The sequence below is a fragment of the Phaethon aethereus genome (genome assembly GCF_964289735.1).
Source record: "Phaethon aethereus genome assembly, chromosome: 11".
Classification (NCBI taxonomy): Eukaryota; Metazoa; Chordata; class Aves; order Phaethontiformes; family Phaethontidae; genus Phaethon; species Phaethon aethereus.
In genome coordinates this window covers 695613-714586 of record NC_138587.1, presented here as the reverse complement: position 1 = coordinate 714586, position 18974 = coordinate 695613, and the positions used below count along the sequence as shown (strand labels likewise).

General features: G+C 50.9%; 1 protein-coding gene across 1 annotated transcript in view; it reads right to left on the bottom strand.

The window, feature by feature from the left end:
* Positions 1–18974, bottom strand: part of PLXND1 (plexin D1) — a gene marked incomplete at both ends in the record, with an annotated part of 83144 nt that overhangs the window by 9563 nt on the left and 54607 nt on the right. Inside the window, 10 exons of the mRNA XM_082004476.1 lie at positions 1398–1461; positions 2426–2529; positions 3453–3609; positions 5634–5780; positions 11704–11902; positions 12327–12457; positions 13546–13653; positions 14889–15001; positions 15706–15813; positions 16904–17018. Of these exons, the coding sequence (XP_081860602.1) occupies positions 1398–1461; positions 2426–2529; positions 3453–3609; positions 5634–5780; positions 11704–11902; positions 12327–12457; positions 13546–13653; positions 14889–15001; positions 15706–15813; positions 16904–17018 (1246 nt within the window). The remainder of the gene's footprint in view (positions 1–1397; positions 1462–2425; positions 2530–3452; positions 3610–5633; positions 5781–11703; positions 11903–12326; positions 12458–13545; positions 13654–14888; positions 15002–15705; positions 15814–16903; positions 17019–18974) is intronic.

The following is an 18974-nucleotide window of genomic DNA, read 5'->3' as shown; positions in this document are numbered from 1 at the left end:
GTTTGAAACTCCTTGTTCAATGCGAATTTTTGTCTCCCTTGGTCTGTTTAGAGTCTCTGCGCAGCCTGAAACCTTGAAATACACTGGCAAGAAATTGAACATTTTCCAACCAAGTGGTTTTAGAGCTGCCTTTTTTTTTTCCACTTTGTTAGCACAGATTGAATGCAAACCCCCAACGAGGATGTGAGATGAAAGGTGCAAACACCTCTAGCTTAAGGGCTGGGAAAGCACTCGGCACCCCAGCAAACTGAGTGAGCAGGACACTGAATAACACGTTTTTAAAGCAAAACCACAAGCATGACACTTGCATCTCCCACAGTGTGTATGTGTATCAGCAATCTATACTTCCCAGACCTTCTTCATTTCTCCTACGGAAGGAAAAGCAGGCACAAAACCCCACTTTTTTTTGCAAGTGACATAGACAAGCCTTAAAATTAGAAGGGGTGTGCAAGCCACCCGCTCTCTAGGATCAGTCCCAGACTCGAGGATCTGTGACCTCTCCAGTGGCCACTGCAGCTCTGACCTGCTGCCGTTCCCCGAGTCCGGTTGGAGCTCCCCTGCCTGCGCCCGGTGGGGAGCATTCGCCATGGAGGGGAAGGTGCAGCGCGCAGCCCAGCAGCCGCCGTGCGTGGGTGGGCACTGACGGACGGGGCTATTCAGCAGCACTGCCACGGGTGTCCTCGTGCCGAGGCCATCACAACCCTGGCTGCCAGCCCACGCCCTGCAGAAGCCCTGCTCGCAGCTCCCTGCATCCCTCTTCCCCCCGGCGCTGGCTGCGGTTCAGGCAATGCCACCACACATGGCAGTCACTACAGTGCTAAGTGTCTCCCCTCTGCCTGTCTGTCTCACCATCAGTCCCATCTGGGACGGTTGCACTGCCACTGCCTGCGTCGCAGGACTCAGAGCTTCGGTCCCCGCGGGAGCATGGGCGCATCGTTCAGCCGTGGCAAGGGGGAGCCCGGCGGGAAGGATGGAGGTACCTCTCCTGCGGCTCCATGGCTACCTCTGCCGCAAACGTACACCACAGCGTGGGCGAAGCAGGTTTGCAGGAGAGCCGTGAAGACCCTGCAGGACCTGGAGGGCTTCCTGAGCACGCCCCAGGCTGCCGGCTGGCCAGCTTGCTTGGCGGTGGCAGTCCCAGACTGCGCTCCATGCCTTCCCAGGCACAAAGCTGGCCTGGCTGACACCCAGCTCTGCCCGACGCGCCACTGCAGAAGGGTGCTCTGTGAGCGCTGGCAACACCAGAGCCAGCCCTGCGCAGGCTAACACTACACCCCAACGCTCAGGCAAGGGGGCTGGCAGCTGACTCTCAGCGTCCCTGGCCAGAGACACCCCTCTGAAAACACAAGTGTTCCTGCCTGGTCACCAGCAATAGGGGACGAGAAGTGAGACATTACCTCTGCTCAGCGTGGTGTCCTTCTTGTCCGACAAACTCATGGCCAGTGACGCCCCTTCGGGGATCTGCGGAGGAAGGGAAGAGCAGATGTTGATAATGGGGGACTTAATGGTGCCTCCCACAGAGCTGGGGACAGCCCCGGGGAGATCCCGGGAGCTGGGGGATGCTGCTGCAATCGTTGCTCTGCCATGAATGTGCTGTACGCCTGCCCTGGCCCTGCTCCCTGGCTTGGGAACCGGCAGTAACAGCACTGCCCTACATGGAAAGGGTTTTTTAAACGCAAGCGCAAGATAGTGAGGTTCTCAAATCCGATGGGAATCAGGCAAACACATGTATCGAAGATACATTTCTGGATGTCAACACCAGGTAATTCGAAGAGGAAAGCGTTACGCTGTGCAGGTGCTGTTTTGCCTTTGCCCAGAAGGGGAGAAGGAACCCGGCTGCAGCCCAGACCCGCGGGGCAGGTACTCAGCTGCATTTTCGGTTTTCCATGCACTGTTACAGACCAGTGAGGATTATGCTCCCAGGCATACCAGGGAATATGGAAATCACGTAAGAATTTCTGGTTTCGTTTAATTTTAAAAGGAAAAATGGCCAAGGAAACAATTTGGTATGTCACATTTCCCCACACTTTTGGCCTCTGCTTCTTGATGGCATCCCTAGCGCCTGCTCTCAGGGCAGGCAGCGACAATTGTGCCAGTGATTTCAGCAGGAGCACGGATCAAGAGCAGAGTGATACTAATCAGCCAAGCTGGTGGCCGTTGGGAATAGGAGCTTTTTTTCCTCCTCTTTCTGTTGTCAGTAATAACTTGTTTTGCATGAAGAGTGTTTAATTAGTTTCAGTGTGTTGCAATATTAACGAGCTTCTCGCCAGGGCAGATGTCTATTCCCCGGAAGCTTTCACGGAGCTATGGCAACCTCCCTGCTTGTTCCTGATAATCCTGTTTTTGGAGGGGGAACCGCAGCTCACCCCTGAGGCCAGGCAGGCTCCAAGGAAGCAAAGCTTTCCTGCAGCACTGGCAGGTTTACCTTGTAATGCGCTAATGTGTTGAGTTTCTTCCTGCCGTCCTCCATCACCGAGGTGTCATCAAGGTCCCGAAGGATGTAGCTGTCAGTGCTGGTGGCGAACCACTCTGAACACAGAGAGGGAGTGAGACACCAGCCCAAAGGAGGCATGTGCAGTGGGGTCTGGGGCTCAGGGGCCAGCCACGCAGCGCTCGGGGGCTGCACAGCCCTGCTGCCAAGGCCTCCAGGGCTCCGTGAAACCAGAGCAGATGTTTAGCAATGGCATCCAGGGTTAGCCCCTGGAGCGGGGATTTCCAGACTAGAGCAGACATGGGTGGAGCTGGGAGAGGTGACAAAGGGTCTGCTCAGGGAGACAGGGAGGAGCACATCTCCCCTTCTCCTCTCCCCGCTTGCCGCTGAGGGCCGTGTGGCACCTGCCTTGTGGAGCACCAGGCAGGTGAGATGCCGTGTGGCCTGCAAGTGGCCACCGAAGGTCAGTGGCGGCTCCCCGCCGGGCAGAGCTGCTCATGTATCTGTGACCAGGGGACATGCCACGAACGCCAGCTGAGAGGAGCGCGGCCCCATCACTGCTCCAGCCTGGGGCATTCTTCTACAGAGACTCCCTCTGGCACTGGGTAGATAAATGACAGATCTGAATCTATGGCAGGACAGGAGTCCACGGGCTCAATTATAGCTGCTTATGGAGAGATACGAATTAACAAGGCATGTGCAGGCTCAGGGCTGTTTTAGAGGGTTCCTGTTCTGGGGTTAAGACTACAGGCTTTAATAGGTGCGAGTCCGAGCATTCTTCTGCTCAGCTTGGACTTTCCTAAAGCTCCTTTCCAGTTACAACACTCCCTCCTGCCCACCAGGACCTGGTTCCATCACTCATTCCTGAAGACCATCCTGAGGAAAAGGCTGCCTTGATGTCTGCCCTCTCATCAGTGCTGCTTCACCCATTGCCCTCTGATAAACACCAAGAGCTACCATGTAATGTCAGGTGCTTCATCTGGTTTTAAGGACTGTCTGGTCCAATGCATCTGATCCTTACCAAGGTCAACGTCTTCTACCCTTGGCCATTGGGAGTAGGGGACATTCTTGCAGAAGGCCTCCAGAATCTTCTCCTTCACTTGGCTGAGTGTGTCTGTGTCCATGGCCCTGACACTCAGGGAGTCCATTCCGCAGCCTTGGAAGGAGACGTTGAGGTTCTGCGGGCAGAGGCTGCGTTAGGGGTGACCTGCCCAGCTGTGCTGGCTCCCAAGGACACACAGAGGCTGCTGCGCCTGCACAGCTTTTGCTGGTGTGCTCTGGGCTCTGCACAGCTGGAAATCAGGCAGAACAAATGCAGTTATCTAGGCTTTACCACTAGTGAAGGGCACTGATTTATAGCCCTTGGAGGCTGAACTCCCCTGTTTGTTGATGGAGCCAGGAGGACACAGGGAGCAACACTGCAACCTCCTTTCACGGCTGCCTTGCTAATGGGCCTTAGCCCTGACAGGCAGAGACCACCTTGGGGGCAGGAGGAAAGGTCAGCCCCTGTAACCAGTCATGTCCTCAGCTTCTTGGCTCCGACCGGTGACAAATGAGACTGCCAAGGCTCATTGCTCAGCCTCTCCCTGACGCAATGGGCCAAGCTCCTTTGTTTAAACAAGCTTTAAGCACGCTGCAGGCTGCGTCTGCTGCAACACTGGAGCCCACCACCAGCACCACCCAATAACCTGCTCAAGAACATACTGAATAGTGGGACAAAGAGCTGCAAGGGGTGCAGGCTGCTGTGAACACCAGCTTGGACCTCAGGGATGCCCAGATACTGCTACAGTCACAGCAGAAAGCTGCAGGGCAATGACAGTGACTCTTCCTATAAAAAAACCCTCCTCTTTTGGGAGCTACTGTCATGCCAGTCAAGCAAGGAGAGACAGAGTTCAGCTGCCTCCTCCTCTCGCAAGCTGTGCAGACCCAAATACTACAAGCATGGCATCTTCCTCCTGCCCGGAGGCTTTGCTCTGGGACAGCCACAGCTTGAGTCCTCTGCTCCTTGGTGTGCCTGAACCTGAGGGCAACACTGCACCTTCATTTAGTGGTGGATGCAACCCTGAAGCCATCTCACTGCCTGACTGGCAAGCCCAGAGCAGGAAGCTGCAGATGCCAGGAGCATTGCTTGTGCATAAGCACAGCTGCCTCAGACGGACGCCTGGTACACATGAGACTTACAGCTGGGATTTTCACAGCCTAGAGGTTCCTTTGCAAGCACTGCTTTTAAGTTATCGGGATATGGAGTCAGCATCCTTGACTATGAGAACAATGAGAAAGGACAGATGAAGTCCAATTTTTTCCCATAGTTTTAAATTAAGATATTTTTTCACACTGTGTACTGGGCAGGTGTTTTTTAAAGCAGGGTTTCAGTTACCAGCAACGTGGAGGCTCTCCTTCCTCCAACATACCCTGTTCACTTTTGTTTCCCTTCTTGCAAACAAAAAAGGAAGCAGCCACACTTCCCCTGCTCAGACTTATGAAGTTACCATTTCTGCCGAGAAAGCTAATACTTTGCGCCCTGCTGCTAACCCCTCTTGGTCTACGCTGTAAATTTACAGGTCAATTCGTAACAGGAATCTGCAGAGGTTGTAGAGCTTGAACCTGCTCTGAGTTACGGTGACGCACATCTGGGGTAACCCACTGACTTCAGTGAAGCTGCTCCACATTTATGCCAGGTAATTGAAAGCAGGATTTGATCCAGGCTCTGGAAAGGCATCTGCTGAATTCTGTGTCAGGCACTGGAAGGAACTGAGCCCTTCACATGCACAGCACTCATCTGCCCTGCTCCCAAAGGAGGTATTTCGTAGTGGTGCTTTTCAGCACCACTCCGGTAACAGCCTGGGCGAAGCCCTCACACTGGGACTCAGGTTTGCAGCCAGCACCTTCCCACTGCTAGTGAGGATGCTCTTTTGCCAGGAATGGTAAACCTGTTACTTTAACTCTCTGAATATGGCAGAACAAATTTTATTACCTCCCTCCATCCCTAATCTGAGGTACTTAGGTGACCCACCAAGGGACAGACATGAAAACAGTCATTACGAGCCTTGTTCTGTAGTCATGTGCTTAGGTAGCTGCAAGGTGCCTGTGCAGGTGTATAATTCGTGTGGTTATCGCACCTGCGCAGGTACCAAATCAGCCGCTTGCACAATCACCCTGCCGGGGTACACGTCCATCAGACCCCCAGGGTGTAAGTACTCACCCTTGGCTTTGCTTCGATGTTCTCCCTCAGGAGCCACTCCTCATTGAGGGTGTACCTGGCTTTCCCCGTGATGGCGTCGATGGACCCTTTGTTAATCTGTTGTTTGATCGCACAGATCAACAGGAAGAAGGGCTCTCCAACCGTCTCCTGGGGGAAGGAAAGAAGACCAAGTGAGCAAACTGGACCTGGTGGCACTAACTCCTTCCAGCAGCGTGGCGGGGACAGGCTCTGAACAGACACTGAAGCCAAGAGAAAACCCTGGTGTGCCTCCGCGCACCGGGAGGCAGGACTGGTCCATGCCAGGTGCTGTGAACCCCCGGCAGGTGCTCAGTGCCGTGGCCCACCAGCATCTCTTTGAGGCTGCTCAGAAGTTTTCAGACTTGTGGCAACGTGACAGCGCAGATGGAAAAGAGGACATAACAGTTGACAACAGCTACAGGCGATTTTTGGGGTGAACTGTGATTGTCAGCACCAACATACCCTGTCCAACTTCTACAGCAAGTACTGTAGGGCTGTGGATTGCCACCATCAGGCTGCACCGGCATTTGCTGTCTCACAGGCAGAGCGCTCGGGTACTGCTCAGAATATGGGGGCATACGTGTAGCTGTGCTGAGTGGGTACGTGCATGCACGATGCTCAACAAAATACAAATGTGCATTAATTTACACGTGAAATTACACATGAACTTCAGGGAGAATCTGGCATACTCCGGTACAGAGACGCTTCTTGCAATCTGACAGAACGCATATGTACTGCACTCAGCTGATGTGCACAAAAATCCAGATCTACAGAGATATTTAGGTGCCATTAATGAGCTTTCTCATTAAGTATCAGCTGAATCCCTCTTTGCCCAGCCAATGGTTTGCCATTGAAATCCGTGGAAGTGAGCCCACTGCGTGTGCCCGTGGCTCTGGGAGCTAGCGTTCATACTCCTCATACCACAGCAGAGCCCCGATCCCAGCAAAACAGAAAGGATCAGGGTCAACAAGCTGTTCCCATGTAACAGCAAGGAAACACACCATTTAACTCCTTACATTCATCAAATGTCGTCTTACAGAAGAGAGGTGAATTGTGACACTGCTGCAATGAAAACAAAAAACATAACAGGGACCAGCTATTTGTGATGCGGTTCAGCTACATGGTTTAATGCCAGATTTCTGATCCACTTCTGTCTGCTACGCTGATGTGCAAGTAAAACATAAGCTGTTTTCTTAAGAAACTTTTCAGTACTGGAGTACATCCCATTCTCCCTAATGTTCATGTGTAATTTCCTTCCAACGAGGCAAGTGCAAATTATTGCACATTTATGTACTTCCTGAGCATCACGCACACCCCGCACAAACATTCCTGCCATCTGAAATCCTACTCAAGACAACAGACATCGAATGATTTTGATATTTCTCAGCTAGGAGCTGCTAAATCCTGTTCAATCTGCTTCTTAATTAAGACTTGGTGATTCTTTTATTCTAATTGCCTTATAATTGCTAAAGCAATTAGTTTGATGTCAATTTTGATTCGGCTGCATTCAGCACAGTTGACGATAAGATACTACAGCAGGGCTGTAGGTGGGCAGGCACCATCTGTGCCAATGGTGCACCCTCTTTATTCTCTGAGGGCAACTCTTTTTATGAACGCAGGGAAGCTGCTCGGGCCTCCTGCCGGGGTTTAATGACTTCCTGCAATGCTCCTTCTGAGCACGCAGCATACAACGGGCTCAGCAGCAGCAGAGCTGTCGGTGCTGGAAATGGAGGAAGGCACAGATTCCAGCATGCAGAGAAAGACATGAAGTCGTGGAGAAGGAGAGGATCGCGAACAGAGTGGAGAAAGTGTCAGGAGACGTGAAGAAGAGTTAGCTTCCCAGATGAAGGCAAGAGTATGAGATAAGAGGCCAGGGGATGGCACTGACACTGAGACATCACCAGGCTGCAGTACCGGCTTCCCCCATAAAGCGATGCGAACGGTGGAGCGCGGCCAAGCTGACCCTACACAAGTGCTGACAAATCCCGACGCTGGCCTTGCTACGAGCAGGAACTCTGTTTATGTTGCATGTGCGTGAGCACGCAGTGGGGACGAACCCAAGGCTAAATTCAGCACTGGGCTTTGGAGCCTGCCCCGTCCCTGCCGTGGGAAGCTCTGGCCCCGGCCGCAGGTCTGGCCGCAGAGAGACATGCGGGGGCTGCCAACAGCTACGCCGCTGCCTCCAAAAACATAAAAAAAGTGTGAGTCCTGCTGATACAGGAGCTCTTTACGGCTTGAAACCAGCACAGGCTGCGCAGGTCAGGGCTTGACTGTGTGGCACCTTCCCACACACATAAAGCTGCACTGGAAGGGGCAGCCTGGGGAAGCGGAGGAGCGAGCGTTTCGGACCCGCCGCAGCATACGTAAGCAGGATCAGCCCCAGGACTGGCCGCATGGGAAATAACGACAGCGCTCCGTTGGCAAGATACTATTTCTGTTTGGCTTTTTGGCTTTCAGGCTCAAGAACTGTGGGATGTTATGGAAATCTGCAAAAGTGCTAATCAGACAGCAAATTTCAAAGAGGGGAAAGAAGGGCTGGCAGGCAGGGACTAAAGATAAAATGGCAAACTTGGAAACCTCAAGTATTGTTCGAAAAACTCATCTGGAAGCAAATCAAAACTGTCTTTGGACTTGGCTAGTTGGGAGAAAGGAAGTTTAACTGAAAGAGATCAGTGCTGATTCAGGACAAAAAAATACTTAAAAAAACACAGTCTGGGGCCTTTTTTCCTCCTATTGTGAATGTATTTTAATGAGACTTCATTTTCATTTTTGACTGAACTGTTACAGGCTCTTAAAGCTACCCAGGACACTGAAATAACTTTGCAGTAATGGAAAGCACAGTTCAGGCTGGCATTACTTGAACTGTTTCACGCACGATGAGCGTGGGAGGGCTTGGTTTTTATATGCTTGGGGTAAAAAAAAGGTTTAGAGCACAGACTGGATTCACATGTTGCTGCCCTGTTAATACAAGGCTGACAAGTCATTAGAGATGTCCTCCCAGGAAAACATTACAGCCATTTCCAAGATGTCCTGGTGAGGCTGGGGTGGGAAAAGCACAGAAAACAGCTGCTTATCCCAAGTGCCTGATAATTTTGGGATGACTATCTATTTGCATTTTGTGAAGAACCAAACCTCAGCTCTGTCCCACATGCAAAGCTTTAGGAAGCTTGGACCCAGACCTAAAAGCTGAATTCCAGGACCTTAATTTCCCTTTAACTCCCAGTCCCCTGATCCTGCTAGGAGCCAGGCACAATGGTACCACAGTATCTTATGGGGAAGGCTTTTTTTTTCAGCATTTTCCACCAAAGCTGTAGCAGAAAGTAGAGACATGGACCATTTTATCTGTAATTCTTACTCAGTTCTGCCAAAAGAGAGGCCTGCATCGATTGTGCAAATGCTGCAAGTTTGCTCTGAATCTAGTCCCAAGCAGCAAGCCCCCTGCTAGTTCTCCATCATCTCTCCTGCAGGCAGAGACAAACCTGCCCGTCGCAGTGGTGACTCCATTGCCTTCAGGTGCCCTCCACATGTTCAGACCACTAGTGACTGTGGCCTGCAACTCCTTCCCAGTTGAAGACAGCTCCTTCAAATCATTTTCCCCCGAAACACAAATGGACGGACTGTTAGGCAGAGCATTAATACGAAACAAATGTTTCGAGTATGTAGCGTTGACTTACAAGGGAAAATACAAGCACTTGGAATTTTTCCACTGCACAACGGCAGGGACCTTTGCAGCAGCTGTTTCAAATAGACGTTGTGATTAATGGGGATAATTCAGGAATGAAAACCAGACCCATCGTCACACGTCTGACAGACCAGTGCTAGAGGCAGGCGGGCAGCCTTTTTTTTTAACCAACAAATGCCTCTCTGAAGGCAACAGAGTTTGATCCAGAGGAACGCAAGGCACATGGGAGGCGTTTGACTATCGCTAGTATTTAAATCACAGCCCCGAGCTGAAACCAGCCCGTGTGTAAGGAGGTGCTGTCTGTCTGACTGCAGTGGCTCCATGCTCACCTGCGTGTCAGGGAAGGTCTCGGCTCTGATCCGGACCAAGACCCCCCATCCCTTTGCACAGCTGAGCTCGTGTCCACCTGGGACAGTCAAAGGGCCTCTCTGGACATTTCTGCCTGATCAGTTCTCTTCCTCCTCTGTATTTCAGCAGGGAGCATGGTTTCTCCTCTGATCGGGTCCCCCACCCTCGTTGTGGAGCTCGTGGTGTGAAAGTCCCTTGGAAATCAACTCTTTATCGCGCTCTAGTATGGAAACCGTTTGCTTTTCAGAAATGGGGAGTTGGCTGCGTTAGCAAGTACAGTGATGGGCGTCACTGCCATGGCTGCAGGCTGAGCACATGAAGCAGGAGGGCGCTGCAAACCCAGCGCGCAACGTTAGTCCCTGTTGAGGACCCATCCACAGGCAGATGGAAATGCCGGTGGCTTGTCAGCTGGGCAAGTGGCCACCACCGTCCCGCAGACCCGTTCCCGTCTGTACCCTGTCCTTCCTCCTCCCTCCATGGGTCGGGCCAGGGCTGCATGGCACAGGACAGTCAGCTCACAGCTCGCACCAGCATCGTCTGCACGGCCCCATCCGCGGGACAGCCACCAGCCCCACCACAGACCTTGGACAAGCCTGCGGTGATGGGCACCTCCCTGCTGGGCACCTCCCTGCCAGGCACCCAAGGGAGGGGCGGCGCGCCGGCACCCGGGAGCTCCTCGCCATTAATTAGCTATGTAATGTGCCCAAGTCTTCAGGCCCACATGATGAAGACTGGACTTTCTTTCCTCTTTTTTTTTTTTTTCCCCTGAGAAAGCCTTCTTGCACAATGTCCAATTTTAGCACAAACTGGAGTTGGATCAGATGCCTCACATGTGGTCTCCACTCTCCAAAAGGAGAGATCAGCACTTTTTTCCTCCAATGGTTTAGCTACAGGGACAAAAACTGAAGATTAAAAAAAATTCACTAATTCACTATTTTCTGCTCTTACAGGCTGGATAGTCATGCTGCATCGGTACAGCCACCCTCATTCGCTCCTGTAACTTTCCTTCATTATACTGGCTAATTATGTGAGCTAAAATGAAAGATTATGAACTACAAAACCACAGGCTTTAGGACAAAAAGTGATCATCAGCTGGGATCAGAAGACATTATGATATGTATGAGGACAATACAGTATTGCTTCTGTGGCTATAGCAAACACTTTGGGAAAAGAGATTTTTCAAAGGCTTTTTTCAAGGCTCTCCCCTGTGGGTATAATGGGGTGTCCTCCAATTAACTGCCGTGGAATCAATTAAGTTATTGCTCAATTCTTCTGGGAAATTCCAACCAGAACTGGCAAATGTTGGAGATAAAGCACTGAGCAGATGGACTGCTGCTGTGCTCTGAGATGCCAAATATACTCCTTTTTGTTACTGTCGGAAGCCAGTCAGGCTTCTGGGACAGACATCCCACCCCTCCTGCTAATATCTGCCTGGCCAGTGTGGAACCACGAGGAGGCCTCCAGCGCGAGAAACCCCACATACCAACAGGCACCGACATGGAGAAGCCCCCTGTCCCAGCACCACCATCCCTCCCGATGGCCGAGGCTCTCGCGCTCAAGACAGACAATGCTGAACTGGCTGGCAACCATCAGTACGGCTGCGAGAGCTGGTCAGAGAAAATAACAAATAACTGGAATGGTTTCCAAAACCTCAAGCCATTCTGGTTAGTTTTCAACTCCCCTATGGCCCTCTTCTCAAGCATGGTGAAAACGTTAGTTCGTGCTCTGGCCTTAGCAACAGCCTGCTATGAAGTCTGATCTCACCAGATCCCCAGGCAGAAGTGAAGAAAAAACTGAACTTAAGGTTGCTTCTCCACACTTGAACCTTACAATACACTAGAGTTTGTTAACCATTAGTGGCCATTCACGTGGCAATGCTGGCAAGTCTTTCAGTCCTCATCTGTCGCGGGATGCATGGGACAGCCGAGATATTTAGGTCCTCAGCTGTCCCACACATCCCTCATTACCGCTGCATGCAGTGCTGAACTCACACACACAACAGCAGTGATCTGGTTCTCTTACTCTGAGATAGCTGTACATGCAGATGGACATCCAGTTGGTGAGCATCTTCTCCACTACGGATTCTGTTCTCCTCAGCATCAGCTTGGGGTTTTTGGAAGCTGAAGCATCTATGAGATCCACCAAGAGGTCCTTCATGATGCTGGTGTAATACTCCAGTTTCCCATGCAACGCAATAGTAAGCAGGGAGGCCAGATTACATCTGAAACACAGAATTGTGTATGACTCAAGTACCAATCCAACAAGACTAAACTGACAACTGGCACAAAAAAACCCCAAATCACAAAGGCAGCATTTATTTCAGACAAGTGTCATGAGCCTTCTCAATAGTGTTAAAACTTCAAATCCCCTTTCAGTGGTGCAGGACCTTGGGTCAGCTTGCACTCTCTTACTGGTAAACCAAGTGTTCAGGGATACAAACACTCACAAGTGAGTCACTCATACCTTCTGGTGCTCTAAAGGATAATGGAGGTTTATGGCCGTCCGTTTCTAATAGAAAAGTGGGAGGCAAGTGTAACTCAACCTTCAACTGAAATGCACAGCTCCAGACATGGGCTGGATTGCTTGCAGGTTAGGAATAAATCAGTCTCCTCCAGCTGCCAGGCCTTTGGTTCTGAAGCTCATACCTGTCTCTAACAGCAAAGTCCTTCTGTTGCTCAAGAGCATGAACAAACACAATGAGAAAGTGCTTGTTGTTGAGTAAGGTGGAGAACAGCGAGATTCCTTCTTCCATATTGGGTCTGCAGTTTTCAGGGATCTAAAGAAAAGTTTAGAAAGTGGAGTGAGAAAAACCCTGCTTGTTGTTTTCCTCCAGCTTTTATCCTTCCTGACTGCAAGGATGTCCCTGCTGAATGCTGGTGCTGAGTTGAAGACCCCTTAACTCCCTCTGCTTGACACAAGTCAGTAGCATGCTCTCCTGGCGGCAGCATGACTGCATCAGGGTCTGTACCAGAAGCAGCTCGACCACTGGGACAGGGGCAGTGGCCTTTCCTCTCTGTTCAGCATTTGTGAGGCGTTACCTGGAGAACTGTGGCCAGTTTTGCACTTCCCGCTACGAGGTGGACATTGGCAAACTGGAACAAGTGCAACTGAAGGCTGCCAAAACAATTAGTGGGTGTGCAAGGAGAGGTGGAGAGGGCTGGGTTTGATCAGCCTTAAGAAGAAGTAGTAAGGGGAGATCTTACTGCAGTCTTCAGCTTCCCCGTGGGAGGGCAGAGAAGACAGAGCCAGGCTCTTCTCTGCCAGCACAGTGCTAGGAAAGAGGCAAGGGACATCATCTGGAGCATGGGACACTGACTAAGGAAGTTTTCACCTTTAAGGTGGTCAGACACTGGAACAGGGCCCCCAGAGACTGTGGGATTTCCATCCTTGAAGATATTTGACACAGCTGGACAAAGCCCTCAGCAACCTCATCTAGTTGGAGCTGCTTTAAGCAGATCTCCCTTCCAACCTAAGTGACTCTCTGATTCTTCAATTCCTACTTCTTGTCCACATGAAATCCAGCTCTGGGACGAGAACAGCTTTTACCAAGTCCCTGCTTGGGAGGAATCTCATTTATGATCAGCTGCGTATGGGACTGAAGTGACATACAATATGATACACACAGGAAGAAAAGCCCACAGCAGAGCTGGGCAGGATCTCAGGACAGAGCTCCTTCATGTGACAGCAGATCCACAGATCTGCCTTCTCCAGTTAGTCAAAGCTGATCTGATGCTGGTATGTGTTAATTGTTTTGCGTGATCAAGCGTCCCCCATGCACCACAAGAAAATGCGTGGCATTGCCAACACACACGAGTACGGTTAGCAACCACTCAAAAGCATTTGTTTTGTTAGTGGGTTACTCACTTTCCATTCCCCCACCAGGAGCGGATGAGTTTCCTGGACCTGGGAGCCCACCTGGGAGCTGAGCTGCTGGGACGGCAGGATGTAGCACTCCTCGTAGAGCGAGGAACACTGCAACCAAGCACAGCGTTAGGGGAGGGCAGCTGCACCCGGCCAGGGACCTCCTCGTTTGCCATGCACCGCCCGGGAACGAGACAGAGAGACATGTCATCGGGACTGAAGACCACCCATTATGAAGAAATGCATCAGTATGTCTTACGAAGCCTTTAAACACTTTGCAAGAACCTCTTGAATGAGCAAACACCACAAGAATGGGGGGAGGCAGATGTCTGCGCAGACACAAGGCTGTTAGGGTAGGGAGACTGCAAATAGACTAATTTGACAGCTAGAAAAATCCCAGAAGAGAAAGCATTGTAGAAGACTAAGTCAAAATAGAGGAGTACTGGGTGTTTTAACATATGTAACTTTTGAAACAGATGGGAAAAATGTTTAAATCTCCAACATTCATATAAGCAGCCTGATTCTTAAAGACTCCAGTGTGCAGATATATAGAGATTGGATAACTTAAAAACCTGAGTAATAACTACTAATGAAACACTCTGCAGTCATAAATCATCATCTCACTCCTCACCACTGAAGTGCAACTGCCTCAGGGGTGAAATACAGCCGCTGTTAAGGGCGCACAGCGACACGGCAGAGCAGCTGGTGACGGGAATTACGGCACCGGCATGTCTGGTGCGGCCCTGGAGGAGAACGCTGGGTAAACAGACTGGGACCGGGCGCCCAAGGGGCGTCTTACTAGGCGCACCATGTGCCCAGCTTCCGATTGGGAGGAGAGAAAGGGGGAGACGGAGACATCTAATGAGCTCCCGAGTACTGGCAGAGCAGCTGGGAATGCTCGGTGGCACGCTGTGTGGAACAAAAAGCCCCCTCTCCCTGAACGCCAATGGCCACCCTTCAGCCCTAGCCTCTGCTGAACAGAGTGGGGTGACATTGGAGCCCCTGGGGAGAAAGGGGAGTCCCCAGCACTTTCTGCTCCTGTGAGAGAGTGCTTTCAGCAGAGGGTGTCCACGGCATCAAACGGGTGAACCAGAGCGACTCCCGTGATGGTGCCGCTGCCGGGCTCCTGTTGTGTGCGAGCAAGCCCGACCTTCCTTCACAGCCCAGGAGCTGCGTCTCCACTTTTGACGATAATTGAGGCTGAAATACATGACAACTAAACATATAACAGTGGAATGATTTTGTTACACTGTAATAACCCTTTAGCAGAGGGAAAGCAGAGCCCTGATCTGGTTAGGAAGGACCTGGGAGCGATTAGGTGCCCGTCAAACGCAGTATTGTCTTACTTTGGGGAAGAACGTCCGGGTGACAAAATGCTTGTACTCCAGGAACGGGATCCCCTGGCTGCGGTTTAACTCCTTGGTCAGGTCTGTCATGTCTGTCTGCAGTTCTGCAAAACCTTACACACAGACCCGCAGATGGTAAGAGCTCCGATACTCTACCAGCTGAGGCAGTAAGCAGGCTGGCACTGAAAAACATGTCATGTCTCGTGTCTGCCTCCTCGAGCCTTTCCCTTGAACGGGCTGAAGTGGGGCTTGTTGAGAAGCAGCAGATTACCATCAGGGTTTAACCGCCAGCACTACTCATCACGTCCCGCAGCGCTGACAGAGAGGACGTTTCCCCTGCCTCCAGGAGAGCAGCCCCTGGTCTGGTTCTGCAGGAGGAAGACCTCAGCCTAAGCTGCAGAGTGTCACGTACCGCGGGGACAGCAGATGCAGATGCTTGGATTGCTTCTCCCAGTGCTCTAGCAGGCGTGTGCTGCAATTTTTGTGGCACCCAATCGTAAAGCACACTAAAGATTAGTGTGGCCTTCAAGCAACCCTCTGATAAGGCCAAGGGCCATTAACCACGAGACAGGGAAGCCAGTGGCACTGAAGATCAGTAGCTTGCCCAAGTCAGGCAGCAAGACAGCAGCAGAGCCACACTTCCAGACACTGAGCCTCATTCACAAACCCTGCTGAAGCTCAAGGGCAATGACAGAAATTCTTCTATAAATAATTCTATAAACTTCTACAGAGTAGAAGGTGAAGAGCTTCAACCCTGCTGTTCCGGCATCTCCCTCCTGGCCCTGGCTCTTCCTTGGTGCCCAGCACAGTGACTTACCTTTGCGGATTTCCTCCCGGATCTGCGACTCCATCTCCTCCATCTGGAGCAGCGTTTTCTGCCAGTAGCGCTCCGCTCTGCGGCTCTTTGTGCAAAACACAAAAAGAGCTGGAAAAGACGAAGGGAACAAGCCTTTTGGACTAGGATTTAGGAGCAGCTGCAGCTAGGATCAGAGCAGTCATCTGCTGACATGGGTGCAGAAAGCTAAACTCAGTGTTGGTTTAACACCTACAACAAGACCGGTATCTGATCAGGCAGTTGTTCGTTATCTGTAAATAAGTAAAACCAGCTGGAATTTAATGATCATGCTGTAACTGTCATCTTCAATTTAGGTCTGAGCCGTCTATATTCAGCTTAACTGTATATTAATGCATTCCAGCTGATTAATGAATACAGATATTAAGACGTTTACCACCTGTATTACAGTACTCATATCTGACAGTCTTCCCATGCCTCCAGAAATATGTTTCTAATGACGGGTGGTGTATTTAATAAATAGTGTGCATTATAACCTTTATTAAAAATAAATTAAATCCCTATTAGAAATACCTCATTTGCTGTGAACTGACAGGTTTCTTGCTGCACAGTCATTCTGGGCATGGGATGAGATGATACCCTAGCCAGAGAACACAGGTGGGTTGCACAGCTTCCAGGGAGGTTAGCAAACCATTGTGTCTGCTGCAGATCTGCAGCTAAAGATGTGTCGTGGTTTAGCTCTGTTCTTCATATTCTTTGCCAGGTGCCTGTCACTGGCTGTTACGGATGACAGGACCTCAGGCTAGGTGGACCTTTGGGATGGTCTGGGACAGTCATGCCTGTGTGAGCCCTGTTCAAGTCAGTACGAGTCCAAGACCAGTTTCTCACACCCTTCTTCATTTTGTATTACAGTAGCTACTAACTGTTTGGGGGAAAAGGGTAAGTTTATAAATATCACAGGCTCAAGGAACAGAGTTGAACTATGGATTCAGCCAGCAAACGCTCCATGCTGCAGGAAGCTTTGATCCTAGGTACTGGTTTAGTACTGTCTTCTTTGTACAGACAAAGACTGGCTATTTGCTGCACCCAGACCATTTTCAGATACTGCAGAACTGCAGCACTTGGAGGTTTCCTAACATGTCAGCGAGTCAGCTTCCCCCTTCCACATGCAATGGGAAAAAACCTCGGCCCAGCCTGGAAACTCATCGTTCTGTTCCCTTACCTACAACAGAGAGGACCAGCAAGATGCTGCAGATGACAATGGAGACAATGATTGCGGTCTCTCCTCCCCCAAGGTGCAGCATCGCAATCGTGTAGTTGAACTTTCCAACTTGGATCTAGAGAGGGAGAAGGAGGGAGGAAAAGCAGGAGCTGAACAGCACGTTGTCAGGTGGCTCAGAGGTAAAGCAAGGAGGGACTACAGGGTAGTGCTCAGCAGACCTTCACCAAGGACGTACTGACCATGGTGGCTCAGCCCACCAGGCTTCACAGGGAGGCTGGGCTGTGCCTTTCACTGCTGGACCTCAGGGACTTTGTATGTCTCAAAAGAGCCCAATTCCCTTCCTGTGTGCTCTGGTGGAAAGCCGAGGCCAGCTCATAGCAGGCTGCGGTACTGCATTTGTGCCCACCCTAGGGCCATCCTACGGCTTCAATGGCAGAGCCACAGGCTCCAGCCCACGTCATGGCCCCACCGTACCCACCCCAGAGCACGAGACAACCTCTTCTTACTCATACTCACCACTCTATATAGTACTGCCTGTACTACTTTTACTAGAAAACCACTTCCACTAATTATCCAACTTTTTTATGCCTCTTAATGGCCTTTGAATCCCAGCTGTACTCTTCTTTCTTCTCCAGAAGCAGAACTGCTGCCACTGAGGAGAAGGAGGGTCAAGAAACTTTAAAGTCTTTAAAAAAGAAATAAAGTAATGGAATAAAAATAAATAATAATGAGACTAGAGACGAGTAATGATCTTGCGGCTAAAGCAGTGGACTGAATGTCAGGAGATGCTGGCTCTGCTCCCAACCCATACTTCTTGTGACACCAAGCACAAACCACTTGAGCTCAGTCCTTCGGTCTCCTGACCACCAGAAGGGAGGAGGCCAACACACATCACAGGCAGGCTGGCAAGTTTACTTGGTGCTGTTAATGAATGGCTTTCTAGGCCCCTGGAATGAAAGGGTTCAACAGCATCATCTGATAAGGAAAACTCATGACCACGCAAGTCTTTCACTTCTGGAAATGTGAGTTTCACTTCTCTCAAGGAATGAGAAGCAAGAGAAACTTGAACAAAAAAACTGAAACAAGGTAGGGAAGAGATGGAATAATCTTATGATTACATCTGTGTCACAGAGCACCTCCAGGAAAGGTGCACACTGTGGTTAAATTACAGTCATCTCTCAGCAGCTGGGCCAAAGTAGTGCCACAAGCAGGGCCTTCCCACCATGTCCATGCATCAAACACCATGTAGCGCACAGCTCCATGCCCACCGGGAAATCCAAGCCCTTGCTGTTGGGAGCACTAGTGAGGCACTGATGCTGCCAGCTGAAGGCATCTGGACGAGCCTGGAGGTCTGCAGCATGCCAGCTGCCATCACCCGGGGTCAGGAAAACCTTCAGCGCCTCCAACCATCGGTGCTGGACCATGTGGTCAGGCTCCCACAGCTCCAAGCCCCAGTGTGCCTTGTACCAGCCCTCAGACAGACTCTGGTGCTGGCGATTTCTGGGGTGGTGCCGCTGGGCAGCGCCCAAGACTAAGAGCTTCAGTCTCCTCCCCAGCGCACGCTTGGCTGGGAGCCAAGATGCTGGATGGGGTTGGGCAGCCACGAGCGCTGCGCAAGCATTTGTGGAGGTTCATTTGACAGTCTGCACAGCACCCTGCCTAGCCGCAAGTTTTCCATGTCTTTAGTCTGAAATGCTGCAATGAGGCAAGTCCTCGATGCATTTTGAGTCTTTTTATCCCCACCATCTCAACCTTTTGCATTTGCCAGAGGAGAAATCCCATGCTTGCTCTTAAATTCAGTGTTTATACAGTTTGGTCATGAACAAAAATGTGTTTTAAGGCCTCGGCAAGCTTCTCTTGCTTATTTGGACAGGTCTACTCAATACAATTATTTGCAAGGGGAATTAATTAGGTTGCAGGTTAAATGGCAACATTTCCTGTCACCAGCATGTGGGGGGGTCATGCAGAAGGGGCTGGGGCTGGAGGACACCCTGCTCCCGGGAAGAAGGGTCAGGGCTGGGCAGGACTCCTGGGGCACAGGGCCACCTTGGGGGTCACCAGGAACTGCGCT